The 18498-nt window shown below is 30.2% G+C and overlaps 1 protein-coding gene across 1 annotated transcript; it reads right to left on the minus strand.

Annotated features, from left to right (window-relative positions):
* Positions 1-13458: 13458 nt before the first annotated feature.
* Positions 13459-14808, minus strand: LOC110262960 (zinc finger protein WIP6-like). The gene is made up of 2 exons (XM_021103533.2): positions 14368-14808; positions 13459-14002 (listed from the first exon to the last, which is right to left on the minus strand). The coding sequence occupies exons 1-2, from the start codon at positions 14806-14808 to the stop codon at positions 13499-13501; spliced, it is 945 nt and encodes a 314-aa protein (XP_020959192.1). The 3' UTR covers positions 13459-13498.
* Between the last annotated feature and the right edge of the window lie 3690 nt (positions 14809-18498).

The following is an 18498-nucleotide window of genomic DNA, read 5'->3' on the forward strand; positions in this document are numbered from 1 at the left end:
TAATTTCCTTTTATGCAAGTTATTTCCCTTTTACAATGTACTCTTCTTCTTCCTTTTAAATTTCAAATAGCAATTTTAATTTCAGAATCCTTTGATTTTGTTTGTTTACTTTCACTTCTCAGTTTTATCTTCCTGCATTTACTTTCCATTTAATTTAACCTTTTAAATGTACTCCAGTTCTTTTTTTTCTTTTCTATTTGTTTCGTTCAAAGAAGGATCTTTGGTGCACATTTGAAAACTGGTACTTGTTCAAAAGAGGAGTAGGTTTCACTCTCACACCATTAGATATCGAACCAACTAAGATTTGCTAAAAATATGCATAACACCATTATTTATACATGTATTCTAGCAATCTACATGAAAAATTTTGTATCAAAATTTTAAATTGTTGCAAATTCTTATTTTTTAAAAAAAAGTAATTATTGTTACAGAATAAGAATATTTTGTAATAACATAAAAATTTGTTACAAAATATTCTAATATTTTATAACAACATAATTTTTTTTAATTACAACTTGTGGTGGTTTTTGTCACAAAATAGTGTTTTGTTACAAAAGTTTATAATCTCTCATAATAAAATATTAAATTGTTACAAAAATTTAAAATAGTTTGTAACAAAATTTCCATTTATTTCAAAAGTTACAATTGTTTTGTAACGAAGAGTTAATTTATCACAAAATTTAATATTTTTGTAATACATTATTTGTTTGTCACAATTTAAGAATATTTTATAACTTTTAAGATGTTAAAATTTTTAGTGTTGAAAAAAATTATTTATAATTTCTTGCATAGTAATTTTATTTTGCTCCAAAACTTTAATATTTCTAAAATATTATTTTGTTAATTAAGTATTTTTTATAAAAATTGAAGATTAAATTATTAATTCAAAAATAAACTTTTTTTAATTTTTTAAAAAATTAATATATCTAATCCTTACTAATAATTAATTTTTTACAAAATCAATATAACCAATATTTATTGTAATCAACTTTGAATTTTTATCAAAAATTAGTTTCTCAAATAGAAAAATATTTGATAATAAAATAATAAAAAGTTAAAAAATGAAAAATATCATACCCTTCCTTACATACATTATGAACCTCCGAATTTTCAGAAATTTAAAAATGAATTATGAAAGATTAATTTAATAAATTTAATGGTTATTGGTTTTTAAAATTATTTGTAATAAAAAATTTAAAATTTTATTTATGTCAAATTGAATTTGACTAGTAAGTAGTAACGGTTCATGAGTAATTATTCTTATAATAAAGCATTATCCATAATTTAGAATTTAAAATTTAAGTGATTGGAGGATAAAATAAAATCGAAATTTAAAGTTCTTAATTTTTACTAAAATCTTGAAATTATCCATATTTCATTTATTTAAGATTTTATTTCTAAAAATTATTTTACTAAAACAATTAACTCATATTTTGATAATTTACATTTAAATTAATTAATATTTTTATATAATTTTAAAATAATTAAATATTTAAATTTTAAAATTTAAGTGATTAGAAAATAATAAAAAACTATATAATTTTATTTGCATAATTAAGAATTTATATCCTATATTTTCTTAAAATTTCTAAACTACCTTTATTCCTTTTTTCCTAACCCTAAGACTAACCCTAATTTCTCCTAATTTGCTCATTAGGAGTGGCAACCTTACCCGAATTCGTGGATAACCACCACGCTCCTATCCGTTCAGCGCGAATTTTTTGCGAGGCTGGATCTTGGGTAGGATGGGGCGGGGTCGGACCTCGCCCCAGTATATATATGTAATATATATAAAATAATTCGTAAAATAATTAACAATATTGTATCATATTTAAATTTTTGCCTTAATTTATGTTATTTATATGATGATGGTTATATAAATTTTAAAATTTTATTTTATTTGTTAGATTTTAATAGTTATAGGGGCAGGACGGGTTAGGGTTCAACTTTTTACTACCCGCAGGTAGGAGTGTGGCGGATTTTATGCGGGTTATTATAGGACAGGACGGGGTCGGTAGGGCAAAAACACGTCCCTACTTGCCCCATTCCCACCCCTATCACTGACACACACACTGAGAAGTGAGAACATACAAAGACAAAGAAAAGAATAGTGAGAACAAAGAGAGAAGCATGGGGAAATTAAATGAGAGAAAGAAGAAGGGGAGCAAAAGGTGGTGCCTGTGAGGATGAGGGCCGCCATCGCCATCGACGGGGAAGGAAGCGAAGACGACGCCGATCAAGAAGTGAATGAAGAGAGAGAGAGAGAGAGAGAGAGAGAGAGAGAGAGAGAGAGAGAGAGAGAGAGAGACCTAGATGAAAGAGGGAGCAATGAGAGGGATAGACAACGAGAAAAACTGCGATAGGGGAGGGAGAAACTTTTCCTGCCGTCGCTGCAACTGCCATCATTATTTCTCTTGTTTTGCCTTTGTTGTGGCTTGTTTAGACTCGTTGTTGAGCTTGCGGCTTCTGCTTCACCCTATTTACTCTTGATCTTGCACATCCCTTGCTACTTCCTTGCTTTTCCTACTTAGGTTGCGTCTATTCTAACCACTGGAGCATCCTTTTCTCTGTTTAAAGCTAATGTTGTTGCAATTGCCCTTGTCCGTTGCTGCTTTCAATCACTATTAGAGGTAGAAGTTTTATTTTACTCAAAATCCTAAGTTATCTAACTATGAGGATTTTATTGGAATTGATTATGTTTGGTTGTGATTGATTGATGATGGAATGATTACGATGACATTGCTTAAAGCCTCTTGGTAAGAGGATTAGAATATTTTGTTTGTTCTTTGATTACTAAGTATTATTTTGCGATAAAATTGATTTTAATTAGAGTTAATTTGTCATTTTTTAATTTTGATATGGAGGTTAGAATAGTGTAGGACGTAGTTATTGGAGACTTAGATGTTTTATATAGCTGTGATGTCAGATTATAAGTAATCGGATGGTCTGAGTTCAAGGTATAGTAGTCAGACAATCTAATTTAGGGTACACAAATCGGACCGTCTGATTTGTATGATACAAGCCACATGTCGCGCATGCAAGATGGCCCTCCTCGCTAAAGCTCCCTCCTCTATCACTCTCTTCGAACCCACTCTCCACTCTCCTGAAGTCATTCTCTCTCAAGTCTCTTTCCATATTCACAGAACCCCAACCCCATTTTCTCTCTTCTCTTCATTATCAATGTTCTTCAAGCTTCTAACAAAGAACCACTATGCCAAGAAAACAAAAAACTAAAGTTGTAGATCATTCCGAACTTTATATTATTAATTATTTCTACCATTTTTTATTATGTAAGTTAGTATTTTAAATTTTTTAATTTAACAAAAATATTGTTAATAATGTTAGAAATTAATGTTGTTAATGATAGTGTGTATAGTAGTTAGAAATATATATATTTAGTGAATATTTTAGTCAATGATAATGTTAGTACTGGGCTAATGTAGCAGATTTTTAGAAAATATATGTTTAGAGTATTTAGTAATAATTATTAGAATTATATTTAGTTTTATTAATTATTATTAGAAGTTAAGTTATTATTGTAGAGTTTTTGTAAATTAGATTTAATAAATATTATATTTTTAAATTTTAATAATTTTTTATTTATTGTTAGATATTTAATTAACATAAATATTGTCTACTATTTCTTTCGCCGATTCTTAGTCATCTCGCCATTTTCCGCTTGCAAACAAGTACAATTATCGAGTAACATCGTATTTTCATATTTAGGATGAAATTCTGTTAACAAAATAAATCATATTAGGTGGCGTAACTAGGAGCGTGTTTACTGACGATATAGATTTCTTAGTCTTGCTCACTTTAGAAAGTCGCTAGATGATTTACAATAAGGCCAAGTATATTTTCATTAAATAAGTGTTTGTTTAGGGTTGAATCTTATTATTATTTGGTGTGTAATCATCTGTTTCTCTTATTGTGTCAAGTTTGTGTGGGAGGCCTATGGTATTAATCGCATTGAGCCAGATGTAATTCCTGCAGACATTCGTTAGCACTTAGTTGTGTAAAGCGCTACGGTACCATTGATATAATTCGAATGCATTGAGTGGCATGTAACTGATAGGTTTAAACAACAGTTTGGTTTCATCCAGGGAGTTCTTCATCAGAAATGGTGTCTAGACAAAGCACACGAAGAAGTCCTAACAGGTCCTAAGAATTTTGACTTGTCCACAGCCACCACTCATTTATTTTGGGTGATGCAGTGCACGAACAGATATAGTCACATTCTTATTGAGCTTCCCATGCCTCCACATCATCCCTTAGAGATTTACATGTATGGGTATCGTGCAAAATATGGCAACTGCTTGAGCTTGTCGGATCTTGTGGTGCAAGAGAATGAAAAGGACAATCCTATTGGTGATTATAAGAATCAAGAGCAGGAGCCACAGTCACTGCCACCGCCACCACCACAATAACCACAGTCCTCGACCCATATATTCCTCAGACACAGTTTATCCCGTAGCGTCATACCCATTACATCAGTAGTATTGGAATGTTTCACAGTTTGACACAAGAGAAAGAGCTTCATTTAGCCAGTTACTTGGGTTCATGGCTGCAGATCCAGGCCAATAACAATCTAGCCATCAGCCTGATATGATATCGGATAGGTATTCCTTGGATGTGAGGCATCCATACCGCACTTCCTTGGGTAATTCTGGAGGGAGAGTATCTGGAGACTCTAGTAGGAGTGACTAGGGTCGAGGGATTTTACACAGTGAGAATCCATGATATGTTTCAATGGGTCTAATAGAAGAAAACACTAAATGTATTGATCACGAGACTAATGACTATCTAGTAGAGCCCCCAGATGGTGAGGATGACGATAAGGATGAAGATGAGGACGAGGATGAGGATGCCGATTAGGAATCCCACAATGACGATTACAATCGTGGTAATGGTTTAAGGCTTAGTGCAGGTTTAATAGTTTGTTGTTTGATTACCTAGTATTCATATTTGTTTTTTTTGGTTGGTAAATGCAATGTTACTTCTTATATTCAAGTAATCGGGTTGATGTATATGATGTATTTGTATGGTTATGTAGGTGGTACAGGTGCAGGGACAGGTGAGGAATCAACTCCAGCTGATATAGGCAAAGGCCACAATCTTAGAGCTGATCCGCCACGTTGTAGCACTAATCGATACACCCTGTCCACATTTAAAAGGGTAGCCAAAAAGTGCAAAAATTTGGTGAAATATGTAAAGTGGGCGATGAAAAAGTAGTATGTTTTTAGAGTTATGTTTCATGACTATGTGAATTCATTTGGTGTGGTTGTTGTTAACTTAACTTTTCTACGTAGAATTAATGTGCAATTCATAGAGTACTCGGATAAAATATAAAATTGTAAATGTCATAGAGTGCTTGGATAAAATATAAAGTTGCAAATATCATAGAGGACTTGGATACAATATAAAAATTGCAACCCTAATAGAATACTTAGATAAAATATATAACTCTATTGAGTATTAGGACCGGCAATTGCACCATCGGGCTGACAGCATCTACTACGGCTGTGGCCCTTCCCCATGTTGCCTATGTCGCCTAGGACCACGTAACATTCACGTGTCCATTTCGTTCAAGAAGGTGTCATCCTTGGTCGACCTTTGGTAATCGTCTGAGAAATGGATTTCGTATGAACCGAGGTCTGTGGTAAGCAGGCCATGTAGTGGGATTCCCCAATGGCCTAAACCTAGCTTGGTAAACCCTTTGAATTTGCTCCATCTTATAAACATCATGAACCTACACTTGCCAATCTAGCCGTTGATTCGCACAACATGCAAATACAAGTCGACATGGAATCCGGTCCACCTGAAATTCACCACAGTCACAATATTATCGACGAAGGTCAATGGCATACTCCAATCCACTTAGCATCTCACATACTTCAAAGACCTCATTCAGCCTGTCGAAGCAATTAACTTGGATGTTTCCCAATGCACATTGATTTGCATGCAATTTTGAGGTCACAAGCTCAGAAAAAATATGTCTAGCATTAATGTGAGCCTCAGCCTCGGCTCTTTTCTAGGTGAACAACTCATTAAGCCTGTAAAATGTTGCCTTGACAAGTGCAGTAACAGAGAAATTGTGTGCACCCTTCAAGACTGAATTGATGCATTCCACTAGATTCGTCGTCATATCACCCCATCTGTAACCACCATCGAATGCCAATGCATACTGTTCGCGTGGGATTCGGTTTAACCAGTTAGTGTAAACATCACCCCATTCTCGTAAAAGCTAATAATGCATGTCGTATTCGTGACTCGTCCTCGAATATCCTGCGAAATTGAAAAAAAAACAAAGTCTAACTATAAATGAGAACCATTATAATTGTAACTGGTAATAGCAAACTTCAACATATTCAAAGTTACCTATATTGACGATAAGCTTGTAGGTACGGTGCCTTGAACTTTCTCAAGAAATTCGACTCTGTATGCCTGATGCAAAACATATGAAAAGCTCTAGGAGGCGACCAAGCTCCGTTACTATGGGCAATAGCTAAACTGATGGATTCGTGTTGGTCAGAGATAACTCCCATACTATCCTGAGTCACCACATGCTGTCGCAAGTTACTAAGAAAAAAGTGTAATGCATCAGAAATCTCTCCCTCCACGTTGGAAAATGCAATTGGGAAGATATTATTGTTACCATCCTGTGAAACTGCAACCAACAAACAACCTTTATATTTTCCACACAAGTGAGTTCCATCCACCTGGACAACTGGCTTACAATATCTGAATGCTCTAATACAAAGATTATAACTCCAGAAGACTCGATGTAATACCTGAATATCAGTTACTAAGTCGTCGCCCTGATATGCAAGCATAGTTTCAAAATGCACGACTCTTGATGGCTCCTTATGACACATGACCACAAACCATATGGGCAAAGCTTCATACGATACTTCCCAACCTCCGAATATTTTTTCACTGACTTTTGTTTTGCCAACTATGCTTTGCAATAACTGATGGTGTAATTGAACTTCGACTGTATTTCTATAATAACTAATTTCACCTTTATAGACGGGTCAGCCTCTACCAACGGCTTTATTACTTCTGCAATTGTGTTGGAATTCAGCTTTGAATAGTCTTGAGAAATTGTGGCTTTAGTATAAATGTGGCTATCATTGCACCTCCTTATAACCCAACATGGTACTTCCTGCGGATCATGCTAACCCTGATCAGTCAATTACATCTTGAGCCGTATTGTGTATATTTGGCATAAAATGTCATTGGCTCTGACTCATATACTCGGTAGTCTACACTTCTATGAATGGTATAATCTTTCATCGTCGTAACGACAGCATTCTTGGAATTGAATTCCATTCCCACGGCAAATTCATCGTCAGCGATAACAGAAAATTCTGATACAACGACACCATGAATTAAATGTTTAATAAATAAATATTAAATAAGTAAAATTTAAATTCACCTATCTGTTATAAATCATAAATAAATATTTATAAATTTATATTAAAATTATACATTATAAATATATACATTGTATTTATTTCTACTCAAGTAATTACTTTAAATTAAACTAAAAACTTATTCAAACCTAATAAGGTTATTATCTCAAATTTAACCAAACAAATATGTAAACAAATGCTACCTAATTATGCATTCACATGTTACATAAGTACTTAATCAATCAAATAATACAAAAAATAACAAAATTGTAATCTCTCATACAAATATCTAACACATACTTGTATTCATATATTTAGAGAATTTTGGTGCATGGCCTCTAAATTCAGCACGCGTATGAAAGATTATTCCTCAAATAGATACTGGTTTGCTAATACATTTGCCATTTTCGCCACATCTGCCTTCATATTGTGCATTTAGCTTGATCTTCGCTCCATTTGGATCAACGACCTCATAGTTATTTTCAAACTCTTTCTCGCTATCACTATTGTAATATTCCCGTTCAATTTGTCGATCGACTTCAAATTGTTCGAACTCAATATAAAACTCAATGAATGATATCTGAGAGCGAGTTTCAATATACATTGAAAACATTTCTTGCATGCTCGTTTCATCAGTCACATATTTAGTTTGAAACTGAAAGAATCCACCAAATACTGAATAGCATATACCTGTACAAAATACATGAAATTTTCCTTGATATTTGAGGATTTATCTTCTTACAGATCATACTATACCTTTCAGTTTCTCAAATTAGAGTGTGAATGAAATAACAATCTCCAACGAATTTTCACATACAAATTTTACTCCTTCAAAAATTTGTAACAAAATTTGACTGTGATAATATACTTTCAACAAAACTCTATCGTCCATCTTATATATATTACCTCACATTGAAATATTCAAACTCAGTGTATTTTTTTGAAACAGATCAGAAGAAGTTTGAATTTTTGAAGCAGAAGAAGAAGACGAGTGGGAGACTTCTGAAGATGTGAACGATGGTGAAATGAAGAAAAAGAGAAAGTTCTACCAACTCGGGTAGGGATATATATATATATATATATATATATATATATATATATATATATATATATATAAGGATATAAATCGGATGGTCCAATTCGCATTTAACCATATAAAATATTTTAACACCTACAAATCGAAAGTCTTTCATACAAATCGGACTGTCTGATTTGTATCAATACATCAACAATAAAAAAATTGAACAGTCTGATTTTTACCCTGTCAATTAAAAAAAACAGCCATCATCTCAATGTATAACACATCCCATATCCATAACAAAGTACAACACACGCATAACATTCATATAAAAAAAATGAGCCTTAATTTGTAATTAATTAGCTCATAGAAATTATTAAAGTTATTGAAATGGATGATATTACATGCTTGAGTTGTTGTAAAGTTGTTAGAGTTATATGTGCATATCAATAAAAGTTCTCAATGGATAACAAGATATTGATAATTACGTGATGCTGTTATTGTTTAAGTTCTGAATTATTAAGTGGGGTTAGTTATTGCCGGGGTTTGGTTTATTTAAGTTTTGGATTAGTTGTAGGTGAGGGTAGTTTAAATATTTTTAGGTTATTGTGGATTTTTTGTGGCAGCATATTTCCATATAGTTTAAATAATTTTTTGGGTGCTTTGAACTGCTTGGGTTTGTAATTATTGGGAGGGAAAAAAAAACAAGGGAGTGCTTTCATGCATGGTTTGAAAGACAGTTGAGAAGAAGAGATAAAGAGGTGTGGACTGTGGATGACTCTGTTGAGGTGGTGCATGCACTTCACAGCATTATGAATCAAAGATTGTGAACAAAGGAGAATAGGTGCAAAGCTATAGGAGTTATGAGTCTTTTTATTGTGCTTGATATATATTGTTAGTAGAAGGATCATGTTGCTTTAAGTTTAATTTATAGAGCAGAAGAATGTGTAGGAAAGCTATGATCTGTCCTATTTTCTTTTTGTTAGTTGGTTTGGTTGTTGTTGCTTATATTCTTCCTCACATCTTAGTTTGGGAGCTTGTGAGTGGAAAACTCTCAAGGGAAAAAAAAAACGTGTGCTTGTTGGCCCTTTAGAATTGAATTTGCAGCTATATTAGCCTCCAGCTAACTCCAGCCAAGTGATGTTGTCTTCTATTTAACATTTTGCATATAATTTTTATTTTAATTAACCTATTTCACTATGTTCAGTGTTAATTTGTGATTGATTAGTTGGTAAAAATTATTATATTGACACTTTATATTTTTATTTTTAATAAAGATATTGACATATGTTGTTTCTAACTTTGGTTTTCATTGTTCACAATTTGGAGGAGTGCAAAATTGATGACAATATATTATATTTTGTATTGACTCTAGAAGAGTCAAGGATTTATAATCCTATATGACACTAGTTTATGATAGGAAAATGTTATATTTAGTTGACTTTGTAGAACTTTAATTCTATTTTATTATAAAAAAATCTTAATTACATATAAGATGTTTATTATATTTATATTACTATATTTTATATAGATGTTGATATATTAATTGTTTACAAAGAAAATATTATAAAATGAGTTTTTATTTTTGTAACTAAAAAAATAAAAAATATTACCATGCAAAAATAAATAATATTTTGTCATAAAGTATTATGACACAAAATTTCAAATGGTTACAAATTAAGATATTTTACTTGATTCGGTAATAAACCATAGTTTTTGTATATTAAAAGTTTTTGTTACAAAATATTATTTTGTTTTACAACAATTTTATTTTTTTATTACAAAAAAAATTTTGTAAGAGAATTTACCGTAATAATTTTGTAACAATTTTGTTTTTGTTACAAAATCATTTAGTGACATAATTAGTAATTTTTGCAACAATTTTTTATGATATAAATACTATTTTTTCTTTTTGTAGTGTATGTGTAGGGTGCAAATTATATTAATTAATGTATGTCTTAATTTGTATATCTAACAACTAATAAAATATTAAAAATGAATACATCAATTGATTATTAAAAAATGATTTACTCTTCAATAATTTGAATTTTAGCATCGACTAATTAACCAGAACCTTTGTGATGTATTTGACTATTTTCTATTTTTTGAAGTATATTTTATTCTATATATATATCACTTTTTTTACTATCACATATAAGTCCATACATAACGGGGGGAGTTAAAAGGATAAGAATGCAAGAAAGAACAAAATAACAATAATAATATGAAGAAAATAAAAGAGGTTCTGAAATGTTGCGTAGTATCTGTTTGTAGTTGGTCTGAAAAGGCAAAAGGTAGCCCTTTGGGTGAAACCCCAAAAACAGCAACACATAATCAGTGGTCCATCGTAGCGAACACTGACAGTAGCAATCCTTCAAAGTGTTAACCAGTGCTAGTCCAACCTCAGTTTCTCACTGATCACTCATCACTGAACTATAATCACCACTCATTCTTTCAAACATTAAAATGCACAATAAACTACTAAATATGGTATTTTTGAGTTTGTATTTTTCATAAAAATTATCGCAAAATATATCAATAAATAAAATTTTAAAGATTTAAAAATATTATAAAAATAACAATTAATTTTTAAGTAAATGTTTATTGTATTTGGCAGATAGTTTGTATATTTGATTCAAAATTTTATGAAAATATTTGAATAATTATTTAAAAGATATACAAAATTTGAAATAAAAGTTGATTTTTATAATTTTTTTATTTTCTAAAAGTATTTGCAACCCTTTACATAAAAGTTTTGCATGTGAAATTTATTAGCCGTAAAATTATCAAGTTTTAAAGATAAAAAGATCTTTTTTTATGCTTTTAATTTTTTTTTTGAAGATTTGTTTGATATTTGAATCTTTTGAGATTATTTTTGTCATTAATATAAATTTTGAATATTATTTTAATATATTTTTTTTTAATTGGATAAGATGATCTTTGATTAAAAGTTATATTTTATTATATAGTAATAAAATTTTTACGTATTCAATCTATATTTATAAATAAAAAGACTGCGTTAATAACTGATATCTTTATTTCACAAAATTTTTCTAAACTTGTAAAGTTACTATCATTATACTTAAAAGAAACCAACATTACTATCTTATAATAAATAATAGGTTGATACTCATCATCGCAGTCACTTTTTAGTCTAAGTAAATTAAATGAGTGAACATCATTTTTCATAAGCAACAATTATAAATCAAATTATTTCTTTAAAATTTAAATAAGTTAAAAATAATTTTCGTAAGTAATATTAGAAAGGCTCTATAAGTGTGCTTCATATATATGTTCTTCATATGGATATTTACATAAATGTGCTTCATATGTGCATTCTAAGTTTCTAACAGAGTAATTAATCGACTATATCAACATATATAATTAATTTTTTATTGTAAAGTAATCAAATATTTTATGAGCACAATAATTAAAATTTTCATTAAATTATATTGCTTTTATACGTAATTTGATTTGATTATGAGTGCAAATCTAGTTTAATTATATTGTTTATAAGATTTGATTATAAATATCAATTTAGAATTATTACGTATAAATTATTCTCCGTATAATATAATTATAAATTAAATTAATCCATTAAAATTTGAATAACATTTTTTAATAAAAAATAGTTTAACTCATTATCTAAAAACTAAAATAACTCAACTATATATAACAAAGTGAGCACTAACCTAATTATAAATAGGTTTAATTACTCTGTTCGTCTCTATAATTTTTGTGAAATTTTTAATTAGATCTTTATATTTTTTTTTAATTGAGTTTCTGCACTAAATTTTTTTCAATTAGGTCTCTCTTAGCAGTAATTGTTTTAATTTTATAGGATCCAACTAAAAAAAATTAGTGTAAAAATCCAAATAAAAGAAGAAAAAAAATGTAGAGACTCAATTAAAAAAAATGGGGTGCAAAGACTCAATTAAAAAAATATATATAAAGACCTAATTAAAATTTTTGTAAAATTATAAAAATTAATAGAGTAATTAAACTTATAAATAGTATTCAAAACAAAGCAAAACGTGTCTTAGATATTATTAAATGATGCAAATAATAGGTTAAAATAATGCTTTTTTTTAACATATGGATTAGTATTTATAAACATATAAAAGAAAAACAAAATATTTCACATATTAAAAAAAATAACCTAAATATTTTTAAATTAGAATAAAAAATTTACCTTTGTAATGTTAGAAATCCCCTCTTGTCTCGGAACAGGAAAGGAAAAGGAGAAAGAAGAGAAAAAAAAGGAAAACAAATGTTAACCTTCTCTCACTCTGTTTCCCTCTTTCTCTGCGCAATATCTATGGCAAGCAAATGCGAAGATGTGAACAGTAGAATCTGTGACTGCCCTTGTCTGCATGTCTGTCTCTCATCTGCAGTCACTGAATACTCTCTTGACTACCTTCATGACTCTCTCTCTCTCTCTCTCTCACGGATAAAAGAAAGAAAATAGAAGAAAGTAGCATAAAAAAAGAAAACGTCCTTTGATTAGATAAGACTGCCACTTCCAGCATTTAATGCAAGAACCTTATTACCTTTCATTTCACTGTTTGTCTCCATCTTCTCGCACTCCTTTTCTCTCTCTCTATCTCTTTCTCTCTTGCTGTGAACAATTGTGATAACAACATTAACACACACCATGACAACAACAGCAGCAAACACACCCTCTTCAATATTGCTTAGTCCATCATTTCTTAGCTACGTACATACAAACCAATAATCTAACAACAAAGCTTATATCATAATAATATAATTACTTTTCTTCCCCATATCAAATATCATTTCTAACTAGTCACATTGATTCATCTTTTTAGTATATCATTTTGTTCAAATTATTTTATACTAGAAGGGAAAGTAGCAAGTACAAGAAGAAATATATTAAATTATTTAATTATTCATAACTAGAAATTTTACGTGAAAATCTTTGCAGGTGAGATTTTATCTAAATAGAATTATTTTGAAACCAAAAATAAGATTGAATTCAAACTTTGAGACATTTAGTTTAAACTTTAAAGGATAAACTCACACGCTACACCCACATGTATTTTAATTAATTGAAACTGAAAACACCTTGATTGCCGTTACTATTATTGTTGTTATTATCTTCTAAGTCTAGGTCGTCGTCATCATCAAGTTCATAATCATCTTCTTCTTCATCGACGAACTGGTCACAGCTCTCCACAGTATGAGGAGCATGGCCGTCGCCGAAAGCGCGGACATGGTCCTTGAGGGATCTCTTGTGCTTGAAATCGGAGCCACATATGCAAAACCAAAGTTTGCCGCAATTCTTCTCGTGCGTCCTCCAATCTCCTCGGACGGCGAAGGGCTTACCGCACTTGCGGCAGCCGAAGGGCTTGGCGCCATGCTTTCTCTTGTAGTGAGTCTGCAGTGTCCTGAAATCCTTGAGAGGCCTTGATCTTGGGTGCTCTATGTTGTTCTTGCAACCTTCCGCGCAACAATAGCATGGTAGCCTCAGCATTGAAGATGCTGGCTTTGCTCCTCTTAATGATTCTGGTCCTTTCCTATATTGTGACCCATGTCCCCACATATGCATCTGTTTTATTTCTCTTACAAATTAGACAAATAATTTATTCACCTAAATACTTTTTGCATTTTATTCATTAAAAACATGGAAAAATATTTTTAAAGAAAACCCTTGAGACATTTGAAAGTAAAATCCATAGAAGAAGGGGGAAAAAAAGTAAACAAATTGACACTGCATATTCGTGCTAAGAAGAAGAGCATTTGAAAATGGAGTTGATTAATAGATGTTGTTGCATAGCCATTTTTTTATCTGTAAAAAAATTAAAAGATAGGACCACTGACTAACAGTGATTCTTTGAATATTATATGTTTGACTAGCTTACATAAGCTGTGGTCAGTATAATTAATAAATGTGGCTGAATAATGTTGACTAACCTGCATGTTGTTGAAACGATTGAACATTTTGTTGCAGACAGTGCAAGAGAACTGAGTGGGACCAATGAGGATTTGTGCAGGGGAAGGGATCCAGTACTGACCCTGAAGGCTATCAGTTTTACTTGTTGTGGTGCTGATGGTGGTGGTGGTGTTGGGTGCAGTTGTTGTTGTTGTGGAAGGAAGGCCAATGTGTAGAGCAACGGTTACACCACTCTGGTCATCATCACAGTTAGGGTTATGTTGCAGTAGTAGTGGTGAAGTTGTAGAGATCTTGGGGTTGTGATGTTGGCCGGGAGGCCCAAGAGAAAGGGAAATGGAGGCTTCTTCGTCATCAAGAAGCACAACATCGGCATCTTCGGGATTGTCCAAGAAGGGACTAGTAGTACTACTACTCCCACAAGAGGATATGTAGGATGAGAAAGAGTGATGATGAGTTTGCATGTTGAGAGACACAGAGAGAGAGAAGCTGTAGTATTATTGTATGCTATGCTAAATGGTTTGATGTGGTTGTACATATAGGTTGGTAGAGAAAGAGATTATTTGTTTTATTGCTGTATTTTTATTTCAAGAATGTTAATTGTATTGAAAAAAATTATTATTAAATTAGTTATTTATATAAAATTAAAAATAATCTGTTAAACGGTTTGATGTGGTGAGTGTGCGTACATATAGACAAGAAAGAGATTATTTGTTTTATGAATAATGTAACATCTACATCAAAATCAGTTACTAGACTCTGTCATTAATATAAAATATATGTTAAAATATAAATACATATTAAAAATAAATTAAATCATGTATTTATATACAAATACATTGATGACTGATTTTAGTGGTTGATTTTGATATACAAATAATATTTTTATTGTTTTATTACTGTATTTTAATTTCAACTATATTAAATGTAGAAAAATTAATAAATAAATTAGGTTTTCTTTTGGTTTAAAATATAAAATATATATTAAAAATAAATTAATATTATATATATTTATATATAAATATATAATAATTAATTTAGTAGTTAATTTTTGGTGGTTACATAGTATTTTTATTTTTATTGATATCCTACTAATTTAAATTAAATAAAAACTTAGTAGGAAAATATGTGATTTCGAATCCCAGTAACGTGGGAAAAGAGAGGAGAGGGAGGGAGAGAGGTTCTGGGCGATGCTGACGATGGTTTTGTGGGAGATGAGAGAGATGATGGTAAGTGGGGACGACAAAAGGCAATAAATAAACAAATCTTGTGTCCACTTTTGGCCTGTTTCATTTGGAATTCTTAGAGTTTTAGTATAGAAAATTTTTAGTAATTAATATTTTAAGTAGCCTCATATACTATTCTAGATATTCAGAACAATAGCTAACACAAAGATACATGTAGAACCATTTTTGTGTGGAGAAGAATATTTTAATTTCAATGCTAGTCAACAACCTTAAACAGGGTGATCAACATGCTTCCTTATTTGTGTTCTTGATCTAAAACTTTTGGTAAATTTACTATTATTCACTCTACTAAAATTAAAATATATTTCGGACATTTTGAGTTATATTAAAAAGGTAAATTTATTTATTGAGTGAAGTATTTAACCCAAATAAAAAAGATTTGCAATTATACTACTACAGTAACAATATACAGCGACAGTGTTTTTAGGGTTTTACAACTACTTTGAACTGTTGCTAAATTATTTTGCAGCAATTTTCATCGACTACTAAAATAACCACCACTATACGTAATAAAATTTAGATAACTTTAATTTGTTTGTTTTTTTATTCTCTTTCATTATCATCTTTGTCTTTTGTTGGTTAAAAAAAGGTTATCTTTAAATATTTTATTAAGAATTTTTTTATTGAAGAATGATATTTGGTAAAAATTGTAATTATATTGTAAGAGAAGTGTGCATTTCACAATGATGTCTTTATTTTTTTTTTTATTATAAAGAGTACAATCTTTACTTTTTTATCCAATTTTTTTATTATTAGTGCAATTAGATATTCTTTAAATATTATTCTTTATTTAATTTTTAAATGAAAAAAATAAAAAATAAATAACTTTTCTAAAGAATATTTAAATTAATTAAATAATAATAAATTTTTAAAAAGACTAAAAGTTAAAGACAACTAACATTTCTCTTTTACTATAATGTTACCTATTTTATTGACGGACTGTTGGCTGAAATAATGAAAAAACATGGTAAATATAAATATTGGTGTTGTTTGTGTTTAGCGTTGATTAGAGAGTGGGAGAAAGAAAGATGAAGGAGTGCACGTGGGAGTATTAGAAGCTTAGGGGAAAGTTGATATGGGGTGAGTTTTGGCGTGTTTGGGTATGGAGGAGACATGGCACCGGCAAAGGAGGGAAGAGTGAAGCAAAGCCAGGATACAACAACTTACATTCAAATGCATAGAATAGCGCACCAATAAGACACACTACACTACTACTATCTCAGTACCACTTTCCTCTTGGATTCAATTCTCTCCCTCTCTCTCACAACACACGTACACATATAACACCGTTCTTGCATTCATACATCAAACAAAATATGAAAAAACGTTAGATGGACATGGGTATACATTATTACTTCCTATTTGCATATATTTATACTAAAAATAGTGAGATTTAACAATATATAATGGAAAATATATCTTGAACACAATTATTTAACAATAGAAAATATACAAGAGTCTCATTTTTTATTTGTGTCAATATTTTATATAGATTTTTTTCCTTTTATTTACTTTATGATATTTTATTTTTTCTTTTGAATACAATAAATTAAAAATTGAATTCAAAACTTTTCTATTATAAAATAAAATTTTAATATTATGTTATGATACCATTTTTTTAAATATTTAAATATATATAAAAAATTATAAATAATTATATTTCTAACATCGCACCAAAAAATTACTTTATATATACTTCTAAAATAAGTCATATTTATGGTATATTTTAGAAGAATATATAAAATTATTTATTTGTAGTCCATCGTATGACTTCTAGTCTGAAAATAACTATTTAAATTAATAATTATAATTGAAATAAATAATTATACGTGTTCTAAAAACATATATTTATATAAAAGTAATTTAACAAAATTTATATTTTTCGTTAAAATATTTTATCAATTCTAAATACTAAAAAGTAAATTTTAAATTTTAATAATATAAAAACAAAATGTTGGTCTAAAGTAGTAATGTTATTTGAATATTCTTGTAAAAATTAAACATGCACTAATTTTCCGTTTGGCATTCTGATTTTGTGTTCTGGGCGCATTTACTCTTCTCTATCTGTGTGAGGCTGTTAAGATACACAGAGAGATTACACACTCAAAAGTGAGAGTGAGTGGACGATTGCTGAGTCTCTTTCCATTTCAGAGAGGGAGGCAGAAAAAGAAAGAAAAGAAAGAAAATAAAACTCACAGAAATTAAAAAGTGATAGTGAATGTTTAATATATGGAACACGGAGAACTGTAGAACGGGGAGGCGTGTGTCTCTCTCTCCCACTTTGTTATTACCAAAAGGGATAGTGATAGTGATGTTGATGGTGATAGCGATAGCGATAGTGATGCTAATGCATTGGAAGTGATAGTTCCACTGTTTGTGTTTCTAATTAATTACCTTCTAAATCCTTCCCCTTCTGTCTCATTCAAATCACTACTCTTCCTTCGCCTTCTCAAACATCATCTCTCACTCTATATTATTTGAGTCAGACAAATTTAAATGAAAAAAACTATACCTAAAATCACTTCCTATTAGTTATTATCAATAAATTGTGTTCTTTATTTTTTTCGTATTTTTTTTATAAATAAATAAAAAATACTATGTATATACAAAACACTACTAACTATTTGGTAGTTAATTTTTTTTTTGTATAATCTAAATATTTATAAATTTAATGCTGATAGGATAAGAGCCGCACATCATAGTGTCTTGCTTTTCCTTTGGCCAATAACATAATAACATATTGCTGTCTCATTCTTCTTTAAATTATGATGGGACAGATAGAGCTGTAGTTTTTGAAAAGTTTAGCGAAAATGAGAGAACGAGAGAACGAGAGGGGGGGAAACACTGAGCGGGGTAAGTTTAGGGTTTGGCAACCATGCCCAAAGGATCCTAGGGTTTGGAATCGAG

Source organism: Arachis ipaensis, chromosome B5 (genome assembly GCF_059453495.1).
Source record: "Arachis ipaensis isolate K30076 ecotype BB chromosome B5, ASM5945349v1, whole genome shotgun sequence".
Classification (NCBI taxonomy): domain Eukaryota; kingdom Viridiplantae; phylum Streptophyta; class Magnoliopsida; order Fabales; family Fabaceae; genus Arachis; species Arachis ipaensis.